General features: G+C 49.2%; 2 protein-coding genes and 1 long non-coding RNA gene across 4 annotated transcripts; 1 reads left to right on the top strand and 2 right to left on the bottom strand.

Annotated features, from left to right (window-relative positions):
- Positions 1 to 147: 147 nt before the first annotated feature.
- LOC130523414 (zinc finger protein 513) lies at positions 148 to 5,072 on the bottom strand. Of its 2 annotated transcripts, XM_057028716.1 has the most exons (7): positions 4,945 to 5,072; positions 4,445 to 4,666; positions 3,297 to 3,416; positions 2,811 to 2,945; positions 2,213 to 2,719; positions 1,475 to 1,668; positions 148 to 1,397 (listed from the first exon to the last, which is right to left on the bottom strand). In XM_057028716.1, the coding sequence occupies exons 2-7, from the start codon at positions 4,482 to 4,484 to the stop codon at positions 792 to 794; spliced, it is 1,602 nt and encodes a 533-aa protein (XP_056884696.1). In that variant the 5' UTR covers positions 4,485 to 4,666; positions 4,945 to 5,072; the 3' UTR covers positions 148 to 791. The 2 variants fall into 2 exon arrangements, with proteins under 2 accessions (XP_056884696.1, XP_056884697.1); XM_057028717.1 differs by lacking the exon at positions 4,945 to 5,072 and having other exon boundaries at positions 3,150 to 3,416; positions 4,445 to 4,474.
- Positions 3,416 to 4,792, top strand: LOC130523418 (uncharacterized). Its single transcript, XR_008949882.1, has 2 exons — positions 3,416 to 3,889; positions 3,970 to 4,792. It is a non-coding gene; the product is annotated as an uncharacterized LOC130523418 (long non-coding RNA).
- Positions 5,073 to 6,270: 1,198 nt separating the features above from the next.
- On the bottom strand, positions 6,271 to 13,094 carry dusp27 (dual specificity phosphatase 27). The gene is made up of 6 exons (XM_057028150.1): positions 13,012 to 13,094; positions 11,802 to 11,950; positions 11,607 to 11,725; positions 10,038 to 10,269; positions 9,745 to 9,962; positions 6,271 to 9,246 (listed from the first exon to the last, which is right to left on the bottom strand). The coding sequence occupies exons 2-6, from the start codon at positions 11,930 to 11,932 to the stop codon at positions 6,623 to 6,625; spliced, it is 3,324 nt and encodes a 1,107-aa protein (XP_056884130.1). The 5' UTR covers positions 11,933 to 11,950; positions 13,012 to 13,094; the 3' UTR covers positions 6,271 to 6,622.
- Between the last annotated feature and the right edge of the window lie 99 nt (positions 13,095 to 13,193).

The raw sequence follows: 13,193 nt of genomic DNA on the forward strand, positions 1-13,193 counted from the left end.
TTGAGTTGTCCCTCTGTGCAGGTGTTTCCTCAGGAGGAGGACGCAGAAGAGGAAGTGAACTTCCTGCTTGTGCTGCGCTAACTTCGCCGTCGGAGCTTCATGATCGTCGCTCACATTCAGAAATAAGGAAAGTCGGCACCGCGATGGGACGGTTTATTCCATTTTTAATTGTTTCATGGCTAAAAAGGTCCCTGAATATTTTCTGAGAGGTAACAATGATCAGATGGAGCTTGTCTGGCAGGTTCCAGTCGGTGAGACCAGTTCCTGCCACTGTGTTTACATTCATATCTGCCAATCACAGGCGGGCGTAAAAACATCACCTTTACTTTCACTCTCCGAACATAAAAATAAACCAAGGTCTTTTCAATGGAAGCAGAGCCCTTTTGTTGCCTAAAACATACAAAAACCCAGCTCAGGAACTCTCACACTCCCCCTGGCTCAGAGGTCCCGACGTGATTCCACCCTGTTGCCATGGAGACGGAAATAATCCATCCATAATTTAAAAATAGAGATTATTTATACAGGAAAAAAGAAACATAATTCAAAATACCACGTTCATGAATGGTTAGAAAAAGTTAGATTCTGAGAGTTCAGACTGGGGCTGTTCTGAATAAAAGTGCGTGCACGTGCACGTGCACGTGCACACACACACACACACACACCGAATAATATCCCCTGATAAAGACAGTGCAACACCAGCCGTCAAAGGCACCTGAGTTTAGTTCCAACCTGAACTGGAGTTTCGCCAGTGTACAGACACACACACACGCGCACACACACACACACACACACTAGCTGTGCTCCTGTCCCTGGCTTTCCTGAGCGTCTCTGACCCAGTCGTGACTGTTGACGGGTGCGTTTTTGTCCCAGTTGTCCGTGTTGTGTCCATGTTTCCTCTGGTGACGCTTGTAGTTGTCCCAGTGTCCCGTGGTGTACTTGCACTCGGCGCAGGCGTACGGCTTCTCTCCCGTGTGCCGCAGCATGTGCCTCTTTAGGTTCATGCTCTGGTTGCACGAGTAGCTGCACACGCCGCAGTGGAAGGGCTTGGCGCCCGAGTGGATGCGCTCGTGGCGCCGCAGGTTGGCCAGGTTCCCGCAGGCGTAGCTGCAGGAGGGGCACTGGTAGGGCTTCTCACCTGTGTGCACGCGGAGGTGGCGCTTGAGGTTGTCGAGGTGGGAGGAGGTGTAGGCGCAGTGCGGGCAGTGGTGCGGTTTCTCCTCCGAGTGGCTGAGGGCGTGGCGGGCCAGGTGGTTGGGGTAGTGGGACAGGAAGGGGCAATGAGGGCACTGGAACAGGTTGGTGCCCCGCTGAGCTCGCCGTGTTCCGGGGGAAGCGGCGAGGCTGCAGGGAGGGCTGGGTTCTTCTTTGCGCAGGTCCAACGAGCAGCGGCGACACGTCTGCGGAGGCAGAGGTGGAAGCGGTCTTTCTCAGATGAGAGGAGGAAGAAGAGCAAAGAAAGGGAACGTCCATTTACCTGTCCTCCATCGCCCTCGCCCTCTGCGTCAGCCTTGTCCCCCTCCAGGTCGGCCTCCTCCAGGGTGAGGCCACACAGGCGGCAGCACAGCGGGAAGAGGAGGACGGGCAGTGGTCCAGAGGGCGAGCCGAGACCCCCCAACGTGTGGAGGAAAGCCGAGTCCTGAGACAGTCGAAGAGTCAAGTCTGACACCACTGCAGCGAGAAGACAGAGACACACACACACACACACACACACACACCTTTGTGAGGCTTATTATTAATATCTTAGTACTCATTCACCAACCCCTAACCTTTGACCTCTACCCAATTCTCACCCTCAACTCAAGTCTGAACCCTTGAACTTGTGAGGACGAGCAAAAAGCACATGCTGGTCCTCACTATGGAGCCTGTACAACAAACAAACAACAAACAAACAAACAAACAAACACACACACACACACACACACACACACACACACACACACACACACACACACACTATTGCTACCGATTAACTTCCTTGTTTTACTTCTTCATTAACACTTAAGAAGGCAAAAAGTCTGCTTTTTCCTCCAAGTCTCACAGTCATGTGCAGATATGCAGCACTTCTCTTCCTCTTCTTTATCCCTTTCATTTTCAACCTGTTTGTTCCTCTTTCTTAAATAATTGCTTATTTTTATATGGTGGTCTGAGTAAGATTAGCATTTATTATTAATTGAAATTCCCAATGAAGCTCAAAGTCTTCCCAGGCTTTCACCTTCATTGCTTTCGGCTTTCCCCTTTTTCCGTCTTCCGTGGCGTTTCTCCTTCTCCCTCCTCTCTGGACGCTCCTGCGCGTGCATGCGCTGGTGCCTCCGCAGGTTGCCAAGGGAACTGCAGGCGTAGCTGCAGTGGAGGCAGCGGTATGGCTTCTCGCCGGTGTGGGTGCGTGCGTGGCGCTGCAGGTTCACCAGCTGCGCGGAGGCGTAGGGGCAGACGGGGCAGCGGTACGGCTTCTGGCCATCATGGATCCTCATGTGGCGCTTCAGGTGGTTGGAGTAGTGCGAGCTGAAGGTGCACACCGAGCAGGAGTACAATTTGGGGGGGAGGGCAGTGGGGCCGCCAGACCTCCTCACAATTCTCCTCTTCCTCTGAGAGCCGTCAATGATGGACGCTTCAGTCAACTTCATGTTTTCCGCCTCAGAGGAATCTACGGAGGCTTCGTGCTGCAGGCCCTCCTGACAGGTCAGACAGTATAGCTCCGCCCCCAGGTCCAGCCCCACACCTGCAGCACATGTGACAGGAGAACAGAGATGTGAGGGGGAGGGGGAGGGGAAACGCAGCTGGCCGAGGCGCTTCAAATCTCCGTGAGTTACCGAGACCCAAGCCCGTCCCCAGAGGCGTGTCCCCCAGCAGCTGACCGCAGCCTTTACAGGAGAGGAGCGCAGGGAAGGTGGAGGCCGTCGGTGCCGATGGGTCATCTTCAACGCTCAGAGAGAAGACCGTCATACCTGAGGAAGGACAGATGTGTGGGGGGGGGGTGAATCTCCCATAAAACCAAAAATAACTGTCATAAAACCAAACCATAAAAACAAACACTTCCTCAAACCAGTTTATCCAACACGCTGTATTTGAGTAAGTTTCAGAGACAACCTGCTTTAGTCATCCAGGTGTGTACGCTGTCAAGACAAATGTGTGCAGAAGGATTAGCATACCAAGCAGCCCCGTCCACACCACGCAGCTGGGAGCATCACCTGGAGGTTATTCTGCTCTGTCTGACTGCTGTCAGCTCGCTGGAGCTGGCCAACACTAGCCCTGGGCTCACAGATCAGATCCTTTCAACCCTTTGGGGAGAGAATTACCCGCGTCTCGATCCAGTCCGATGATCTCAGAGTCTCCGAACTCCAGTTCACTGGTCAGCATGAAGTCACTCTCCAAAGCCAGGCAGCTGGGCTCGCGCTCCGACCCGTCCTCCGATTCCACTGAACACGACGCACACAGGACACGCGGGAGAAATGTCAGTCCTTCAGCAAAGTTGTTCTATTTTTGGTTTAAGACAATTTTAAAAGTCAAGGTATCACGTTGTTAAAATGCACAGGAATGAGACACAGCAACGACGGCTTAAGTGAAAAAGCCGACAGCTGAATTTAAATAGGAACGAGAATAAAGCGAAGAGGATAAGGGGAAACGAGAGAGGAAGAGATAAGTAAAGAGGAAGAGGAGACGCGAAGGAGGGACCGTCACTCTGCTGCTCAAAAATCCAGCTTTAACGTTCTGCCTTTCCTCACTAATATGCGTATCAATGAGGTTCTGCCCTTTCATTTGGATTTGGCACATTCACAGGGTCACAGAGGTTCTGAACGCAAACGTGGTTTTTAAAATATTGCCCCGAATGGATGAAGAATGTGTTCTTCAGAGCCAGAGGGACTGAAACTCATTTGAATCCAACACAGTGGTAACGTGTGAATATGCTAAAGAAGCACAAGAGAAAAGTGGTAAGATGGGAAATGGCACTAATGTTCTTACTTTCACCAGAGGAGGGGTTTTTGGGAAAGCAAGACAGCAAGACATCGGGCAAACGGTTAAAAAAAGACCACAAGGGAAGAGTCAAACCGGAAAAAAATAAAGAAAGGAAGTCAAGGAAGGTTAATGGCTCGGAGAGGAGGGAGTCCAGGAGGTCAGGTAAGGGCCTCCGAAAGAGGAAGTGGAGACAGGAAGTCGAGTGGAAGAAGAAAACCCAACTGAGTCAGAACATTCAGGAAGAGATAACCCACAAACAAGTCTCGTTAAAGGAAAACATGTCTCCAGCAGCGGGGAGGAAGAGAACCAGCCTGTAAAGTCAATAGGCTGGACCAGTCGGACAAGATCGCCTGTTTTAGGTTTAAAGTACATTTCAGTGTTTTCAGTGACTCGTCCGTTCAAAAATGCCAGTGGGGGGGGGGGGGGGGGGTTAAGGGAAGCACCCCAGAAACAAATGCAAACAAAGTTAAAACCCAACACTGAAACTTACATTTCACCGGCTGCGGGTTGGACTGTTTCCTCCGCGGCATCGTCGCCTCTCCTCGGCCCCGATCCTGCGCTGTTTGACGGGCCACACCAACCTACAGCGGTGGCTAGAGTCGGTCTGTCCGTCAGCCAGCCGAGCAGGCAGCTAACTGCATATCATCATCATCACCTCCTTCCTCTTCCTCCAATGGACAGTAACGACCGCGGTGTCATCACTAGCCAAACACTGTCACGGAGGGCGGACACACAAGGCACAGAAGACTTTACATCTCTTTGCTCTGTAGTTTCACTAAACTTTGTGCGTTTCAAGCGGCAGCGAGATGCCAAATAAAATTTACCACTTTAAAACCGAGCCGCTCTCTGTTGTTGTTTAGCAGCGCATAGACGCAGCCATCTTGTTAGCCAACTAGCCGGCTAACTTTAACACTTCAATTTAAGTCGTTGTAACCAAAATGATTTCCTGAAATCTACAGTCAGCTGGTGTGGGTTTGCTGATGAACTTACCCGTGGTGAAATTTACAAATATATTTTCCTCTACAAAATGTCGCTAACTCTTGAAGGATATACCCCAACGCTGCGAACGCGAGCTCCTCCTACCTGACAGATGTACGCCGGGTTCACGCACAGGGCATCGTCACTGGGAGCCGCAAGGGACCCTGGGAGTTGTGGTTCTCGTTATTAGATTCTTGGGTCGTCGATGTTTGGTTGAACTTGAAAAGTTTGGGTTTGTTTTTTAATAATTTGGCTATTTTGTTAGTAGTATTTGGTTATGCAGCGTTTCACTGTAGTTATATTTTGTTGTTCTATAGATTTAACTTCGGTATGACACCCATGATCGTCTTTCATTTTTACCATTCATTGCAAGGAGACGGGAGACTCACTGGTTACTAACCTGTAATCGGTGGTTACTGTTTGGTTTTGGTGCACTTCTCTGCAAATCTCGTGACTACATCTACTCACTAAAATAACTGGTTTCTTCTGAAGGTCCTTAATTATCAAACCAACTAGAGCAAACATTTTTTCCGGTTCCTCTGCTCACTCACGGAACTCCTTCCCAAATTCCAAAATAATAATGTTGGTTTCAATTTTCTTGTTCTTTTGTCTCCAGATGTTCTTCATCCTTCTCTTTCATTTCATCGTTCTTGTCTTCTTCCTTGCAATCTCTTTCTCCCCTCTTCTTTCTGATATTATTCACTGTCATCTGTGAATTCACCCTCCTCTTCACTCAGTTCCCATCCTTCATTCTAAGCTTCCACCTCCACCTCCTACATTTAAATTTGTACATCATACCGATGTGAGCTTTTTCCACATAGATTAAATGTCCTTTTTAACTGCTTATTACCCTCAACATACTGTTTCCAGCCTGCCCAGATAAACATTACAACAGGGGTATATCTAACTGTGTGATAAGATGTAGGTGTGCTTATATCTGACGTGTGCCTGTACATGTATCTTCTTCTGAAAAGTGCCACATTTGATCCAAAGATCCATTTGAATCATTATAAAAAGATTCCTCCACATGTCCCATTTTTGCGCGTGTGCATGCAGTATAACATTTGTCCACAAGGCGGCAACATACCCTTTATAAAGAGATCTTTCATGTTTGCTGGATTGAGGCGTTCCACAAACGACAGCACAGAAAGACAGATTTATTACTTTAAAAATTCAAAGATTTTTGGATTGTGCAAGAGTGTAGCCTCAGTCAGGATAAAAATGATCCTGTTTGAGGGATATAGTCTCCAATTTTTTGGTTTGTCATTGTACTTAACACAGAAATGAGACTGAATAGTTAATGTTGCATGGGATGTGTTATTCAATTCAATCACGTCATTCATTCAAGTCTATCCGACCATTTATTGCCATCATAACATATTAGTACAAATGAGAACTGCTTTACAACTTCACATATATATTTTTTATCTTTTAGAAAATATCCACAAAATCTGTTTTATACTTTTTTACATCCAACAAGGGCTCCTACGAAAATGGATTTCATGGCATACATACATTTTAAACACAATTTTCTTGAAATGTTCTTGTTAGATAACTATGACCTGGGTGATTGAGAATCTACACAGACATCCTGTTAGTCATGTTCTTTTTCAGAGTAGGGGCTGGGACAGAATGGCACCGCTGTAGGATTTAATGAACTCTCACTCCTGAAACCTTCCTCCGGCATCCTCTATGACGTGCCCTTTGATTTGGCCTCCTGCTGTGCCCTCCAGGCTGCCAGCACCTCATCATCGTCGGCCTCGGCGGCAGCCCGGGCTCTGATCCTCTGCCTGGTTTGGGCGATAAAAGCAGAGATGTCATCTTCTACGTTGTCGCTGTTGTCTTCCTCCCTCCTTCTTCTTCTCCCTTCTGTATCGCTGCTTCTGTACTCGCCATCTGACCTCCATGTCCGGCTGTGGGTTTGCGAGAACCCATTGCAGGAATATTCGGGATCCTCATTGGATAGGTCTTCCCGTAACCTTGAGCTGTATCTGGAGGTCCTCTCGTAAGCTTCGTCTTCTTCGTCAACACTTCGTCCGCCACTGGAGAAGTCCATTTCTGAAGCGGAGGCGTCCAGATCGTCATACAGATCTTCTGTTGGATCGGTTTCCTGTTTCCTCTGAGGAGGCCTGACGCTCTTCAGCCAGTCGTCGATGCTGGTGTTCTTGTCTTTCTCCAGGGCGGGGTTGAGGTTCAGGCACCCAGACAGGCCATAATTCCTGGAGGGTTTCTCCTTTTTCTTTGCTTCCTCAACTAACTCCTCCTCTGTTTTTTTTCTCTCTTCCTCCTCGTCTTCGTCCTCCTTTGGTTTCTTTTTCTTGAAGAGCGTACTGCGTTTGTTGTCCTCCAGGATCTTTTTCTTCTCATACATGGCCATCTTCCCCCTCATTTCGGACTTGATCTCTTTGTCCATGGCGTCCAGTTTGCCAATGTCCACCTCATCTTGGAAAAGGCTGAAAAGAGGCACGCTGGTAGTGGTGATCTTGTTCTTCTTGGCACTGAGGTTGGAACTGTAAGTGGATCCTTTTCCAGTTAACCCAGAGATGCTGCTTGATCCGCCTCCGGAGAGAACTGATGCTGCTTTGCTGCGCCCCTGTGACAGCGCGCTAGTGTAGGAAGCGCCGCTCAACAAGGACGCTTTGTCATCATCTTTGCTGTAGCCAGAAATTAGACTTGCAGCGCCCCCAAAGTTGAACTCTGAGCCAGCACGCGATGGTGGGGGCAAACTCATCTCGCTTTGCTTCTGTTTGATGGTTTCAGAGACGACATTAGCGATCCAGTTTTGGATGCTGGAAAGATTCACCATCGGTTCCCCTCCAGGTCCTTGGACACAAGGAACTGGAACAAGAGGAGGAACTGGTGCGACTGGATTAAGCCCAAGTCCTGACTGTGAAGATCTTGGACCTCGAGACTGTGACACCGATGAGAAGGCAGATGACCTCCCGCTGAGCACAGATACGTTGTCATCATTGGCAACACTTGGCGGACCAGTGACCCCAGCTCCAGCCCAGAAGGCGGACAGAGGAACCGTCCCTCCACTGACGCAGCTCTCGGTGTCCCAGCCACACATGGACTGACTCTCTTCTAAAGTCTTCTTGCAGCGTTCCAGGATCTCCTCTCTTCTTTGTCTCCTTTTGACCGTTTTAGAGTCCTCACCTCTACTGAGCTCTAGAATCTCATCTTTGTTCTCCTCCCCAAAACGCTTTTGTTGCCTCAGCTTCCAGGACTGATACGCTGTCAGGTTGACATCTTGGAGGGACGGTGTCCTGGTTTCTCCCTCGCCGTTCTCTCCCTCACCTACAGAACTTTTCTCTCCATCTTCTCGATCCTTCTTGTTCCACCCAAACTGGATTCTCTTCACACGCCAGCGTTCCAAAGGAGTCAAGTTCTCCTTGTTCTTCTGGCAAAAGTTGTACATGGAGGTGCCATCAGACAGGATGCTCTCCACTTCATCATCAATCTTCTTCCCTCTTTCTTCTGCAGCGTCTGTGTTTGTGCTCTCACTCAGCTCCTCATCCTCCTTCCTGCGGTAGCGGGCCGCGGCTTCCTCCTCGATTTCCCTCAAGCGCTGTTTCCAAAGGTCGGAGTAACTCGTGCTGGTGGAGGTCGACATGGCGTCCAAGGGTGGTCGTTTGGTTCGGCGCTTCACTCGATCTTTTACAGCACGCACGTCTTCACTGGTGATGCTCTCCACCTCCTCCAAACCATCGCCGTCCTCATCGTCGCTGTTCAGTTGGGCTTCCCACCAGTCTTCGCTCTGATATCTCTCGTTCCTCCGCTGCCAGTCATGGATCATGCTGCTGAGACCCTCATCCTCATCGCCACCCTGCCTGTCGGGTAAAACGATCTCTTGGGACACTCCTTGGTCGTCCGGACCGTTCTGGGCTCCCGTCAGTCCACTCCCGAGCGCAGCGGCGGCTGCCGACGAGGCGACGCTGCTCATCACGCTCTCTCCATCCTCCTCCTCCTCCATCATGATCGAACGGGCTTTCGCCTCAAACGTGCTTTGCTCTTCCTCCTTATCAGTATCATCGTCGTCGTCGTCCCCACCCTCGCCGAAGATTCGCGCGCGTGCACGTGCGTCGATGACGGAGCACTGGCTGAGCGTTTCGTCGTCATCGTCGCGCTCCTCCATCAGGTTCTCGTTGAACTCCCGCAGCTGCTTCAGGAATCCTTCATTTGGGTTGATGGGACGTTTTTTGCGAATGGAAGTCAAAGCTTCCATGATCGTCATGTTCTGGAAGATCATGAGATAGGCCGCCACGAGGATGGCAGAGCGGCTGACGCCCATCATGGAGACTACAAGCACCTTTCCTGCAAGAACCAAGAGAGCGGATAGATGTAGCTATGAGATGCAGCCTGCTTCAAATCAGTCCCCCGTCCTGTGAGCTCTGGCATTTGTAGCAGCAGTTAGCGTTGACGGCAGGAAAAACTCATTTTGTACAAGTCATAACAAAATGATCTGGATGTTCCTTCCGGTCAAATGTAACCTATGACCCCGTAAGTTAGCAGTTAGAAGATGGACAGATCAAAGTGTGTCTAATTCTGAATACAAAGTACACAAGTACTGAACTCCAAAAGTACAGACTTGGAAGTTGGTACTTGGTACAAGTTGGTACAAGCATACTTGATAAAATGGGCAAACAAGTGCACATTCGGGTACTTGGAGCATACTGGTAGTTTGTGTACTTAGACGTTGACTGGTACTTGGATGGTGATGGATGATGAGAGCCTATGCACGCTTATTGAGAAACCTTTGCCGCCATTACCAACAACCAAACACGGTTCTCCCAGTTTCCTTTGTTTCCTCACCCTTGTGAGTCAGCAGAGCTTCGTCCAAGAATTCGGCGGTTGGTCTAAAATGGACCGAGATGTCGGCATCGGGAAAGTCGTCCAGCTCGATGCCCATGTACTGGACGTTCATGCCAGAATAGAAGGACTCTCCGGTGTAGACCCCTGTGCCGTGGGCGGTGTTGAGTACGTGGGTGATGCCCATGCGCTTCAGCCGGGCCTTGTTTACCGCCACGGATCTGGAAATAGAAACCACAAAGTTAACTTCCCTTCAATCAGGTCGAAAACGCAGCTCGTCCTTGGCAAAGACTCACTTCTCGGCGATGAAGATATTGGGCCACACCTCATCCACGGGGTTGAAAGGAGCCTCCAGGCGGTCCTGAACCATGGCCCTCTGAATGTCAAGCACACAGGGGGTGTTGTAGGGGCTGCGGTCGTCAATGATGTCCCTGACACGGTTGTACAGGTCCTCCACCATCAGCTGCTCAGCCGTTTCCAGCATGGACTCTGGGACGGACTCTTCTCGTGGACCGCGAGGAGGGAGTTCTGGAGGGACACACAGATGAAGAATTGGCTTTATTGGACCCCCTGCTGTGGCTAAAACTAAGATCTGATTGTGTATCTCTGAGGACCTCTGGCATGTGGAGAACCAGGACCAACTGTCAGGTGTTTGTTATAAGTACTGTGAGAATAATTATCATATTGTTGTCATTTAAATGCATTTGTATGTTCAGCACCTAAGTGCATGAAGAAGAAACAGAGTGTTTTTCACCTCTCTTGATTTAGCACACTTGTCCAGAGCACCAGATTTACTGTGAGATTGTTATCTGAAGCCCCAAAAGCATCTTGGGAGGAGGTGAAAATTCCACATGGATATTGAGCTGATGTGAATAAAGGAAGGAGGTTTGCAGAGCAGCAGCAGAGCGACGGAGGGTGTTCCAGAGGAAACTGCTGCTCCCTCTCCCTTGCAAGGTGCCTGATTCACGCAGGGTTTTACTGGGTTGCTCTGTTTCAACTCTAACAGTACCAGAGCTTTTGGTCCTTTGCTGTCACCGTGATCGTGGTGTCCGGTTGGGGGCTAATTCACCGTTCAAACTATCACAGCCAGGTGTCATCTCGCTTGTTGCTCTTAGATGGTGGCAGATTTTTTAGGTGAATGGTCCCAGAGGCATATTTAGCATGGGAAGGTCTCTGGGTTGATTCTGTCCCTTGACATGTTCTGGTTCTTCCTTTGTTGCGCTGCCTCTCCTAATCTCGTTAGATTAAGGACCAGATCAAAGAACTCATTTTAGATAAGATAGAAAGACCTAAAAGTGGTCAAAGCCTCTTAACGGCTGTCTTCTGGAACGCGCTGCCATTTCCGATCCAAAAAGAGAATATATAGGCTATAGGCCTGTTTTGGGTCATTTTTGGCTTATCATACAGATTTGACGCTTTCTGCTTCTGATTGGTTCAGAGAACTTGATAAACAGTATTTATAACAACCCAAAAAAATGTATGTTGCTACGTGGCAGCACCATTTACCGTCCCCCAGTCAGAACCAGGAAATACTGGCACCTCCATTCTGAGGGGAAGCTTGAACACACATCATGTAACACACATCGAGCATTAATGAGCCATAACGTCAGCGTTGGCCGATGCTAATTTCCTCATTCAGCTGCTCCTCCGTTGTCCCAGTAATGATGTGAGGAAATGAAACAGGGATTCTCTGTAACAGAGCCTCAGTGGAGCAAATTAGAGCTTTTTAAATCCAAATGGGCTCATGACGGTGAATAAATCACGTCCAAGAAGCAGCAGCAAAGCCTGGATAAGTCCTAAGTGGACTTTCAGTTCAGGATGAGTCGGGTGGTGGGGGGTCGTTTACAGGTAGGACACTTCCTCACCCTCATTAATGATCTTCTTGGCGGCGATGGCAGACGACAGGTGGATGGGCTCCATAAAGATGCTGGCAGCGTCCGAGCCGGAGATCATGGAGAACCTGGACTCTGACACCATGGAGAAGCTTGAGAGACAGATTCTGGTTAATGGACGTGGACCCAGAGCCAGAAGCTGCACTGTAACATGCAACGTTCTCCTACCTGGGGGAGGGACAGCGCAGGTAACGGGACTGAATTCCATGGACGCTCATCTCCCCCTCTGGCGCCACCTCCTCCTCCACAACAGGAGCCGTCTGATGCGCGTCCTCTCCACTCCCATTGGTGGACGCCATGGCAACTAAAAACGTTTGCTGAAATACATTTTTTTTCATTTAAGACTGTCATTCAGCGTTCTGTTCATGCTCCGTTGCTGTAAAGGTCATGCTAGAAAGAGAGCACCTCCATGTTGCACAACGGGAGCCACCTCTGTGCACGTCTGTCTGTGCACGATGGTTCAAACATGAGCATCTTTATCATTTTCTGACCTCCACGACCATTCATTCGGTGTACCTCTAGATATGAAACATCCAGCTGCATATCCAGAAACCCTGAGTTTAGTTTGTGTGGCTCTTGTGTCCTTTTAAAATGACAAGGTTATCAAAACAAACACACTCCTTCACAGCAAAGAAGATAAAAACAAGTTTTACAGTGAGGCTAGGCTAACGGTGTCAAGCTCGGCTCATCGATTTTAATGGCTGAAGTCACTTACAGAACGTTTAACAAAGCTTCTGTTGTAGGAAATAACAATCACGGCGTCGTGATTAAGGTCTTTAAGGTCTGCTTCTCTTAACATTCCAGGGTCTCATCTGGCACAGAAAGGGGACCGAGCTTCTAGTCTGCCTACTCCAAAGCTATGGAACAGTTGACCGGATGATCTGAAAGCTCCAACATCTGGGACAGCTTTCAAATCGTTCCTTAAGACACACCTGTGTCCGGCGTCTGGCAGCTACTGATACCGCCTGTGAATCCTGGATGGAGCTTTCTTCCTCCTTTTATTGGTTTCTTTGTTGCTTATTTTCTTTTATATTCACTGTCATTGTTTTTGTGTTTTATTTTCCCTTACTGACTGGAAAGCGCTTCGGTTAAGGTGTCGTGCCAGCAAGTTTTATTTGCTTGCTCGAATTAATGGATACCGCTGTAAATGCGTGTGCGTCTATTTTTAACCGTGGCGACAGCTGCCTCGGTGTCTCGCGCTGGAAAGGCCTCGAGGCCACGAGGGTTGGAAACACACAAACAGCAACAGATTTCAGAGGTGCGAGAACACAGAACGACAACACCGATCCAAATATCGATTGTGTGTACTTGTGAGTGTATTTGTGTGTGTGTGTGTGTGTGTGTGTGTGTGTGTGTGTGTGTGCGTGCGCGCTCTCACCTTGTTGGCAGCGGTCGGTCAGAGGCTGACAGCAGCCAGACTGACACTAAAGTTAGAGAGACCCTCACCCCTCCTAATCTGCCCCCCCCCCCACCACAGACACCCGACACCAGCGAGTACTTTTACTCGAGTACTTGCGGCTGCTTTACTGCTTTAACAATGTCATTGAACATTTGATGGGC

Source organism: Takifugu flavidus, chromosome 3, assembly GCF_003711565.1.
Source record: "Takifugu flavidus isolate HTHZ2018 chromosome 3, ASM371156v2, whole genome shotgun sequence".
Taxonomy (NCBI): domain Eukaryota; kingdom Metazoa; phylum Chordata; class Actinopteri; order Tetraodontiformes; family Tetraodontidae; genus Takifugu; species Takifugu flavidus.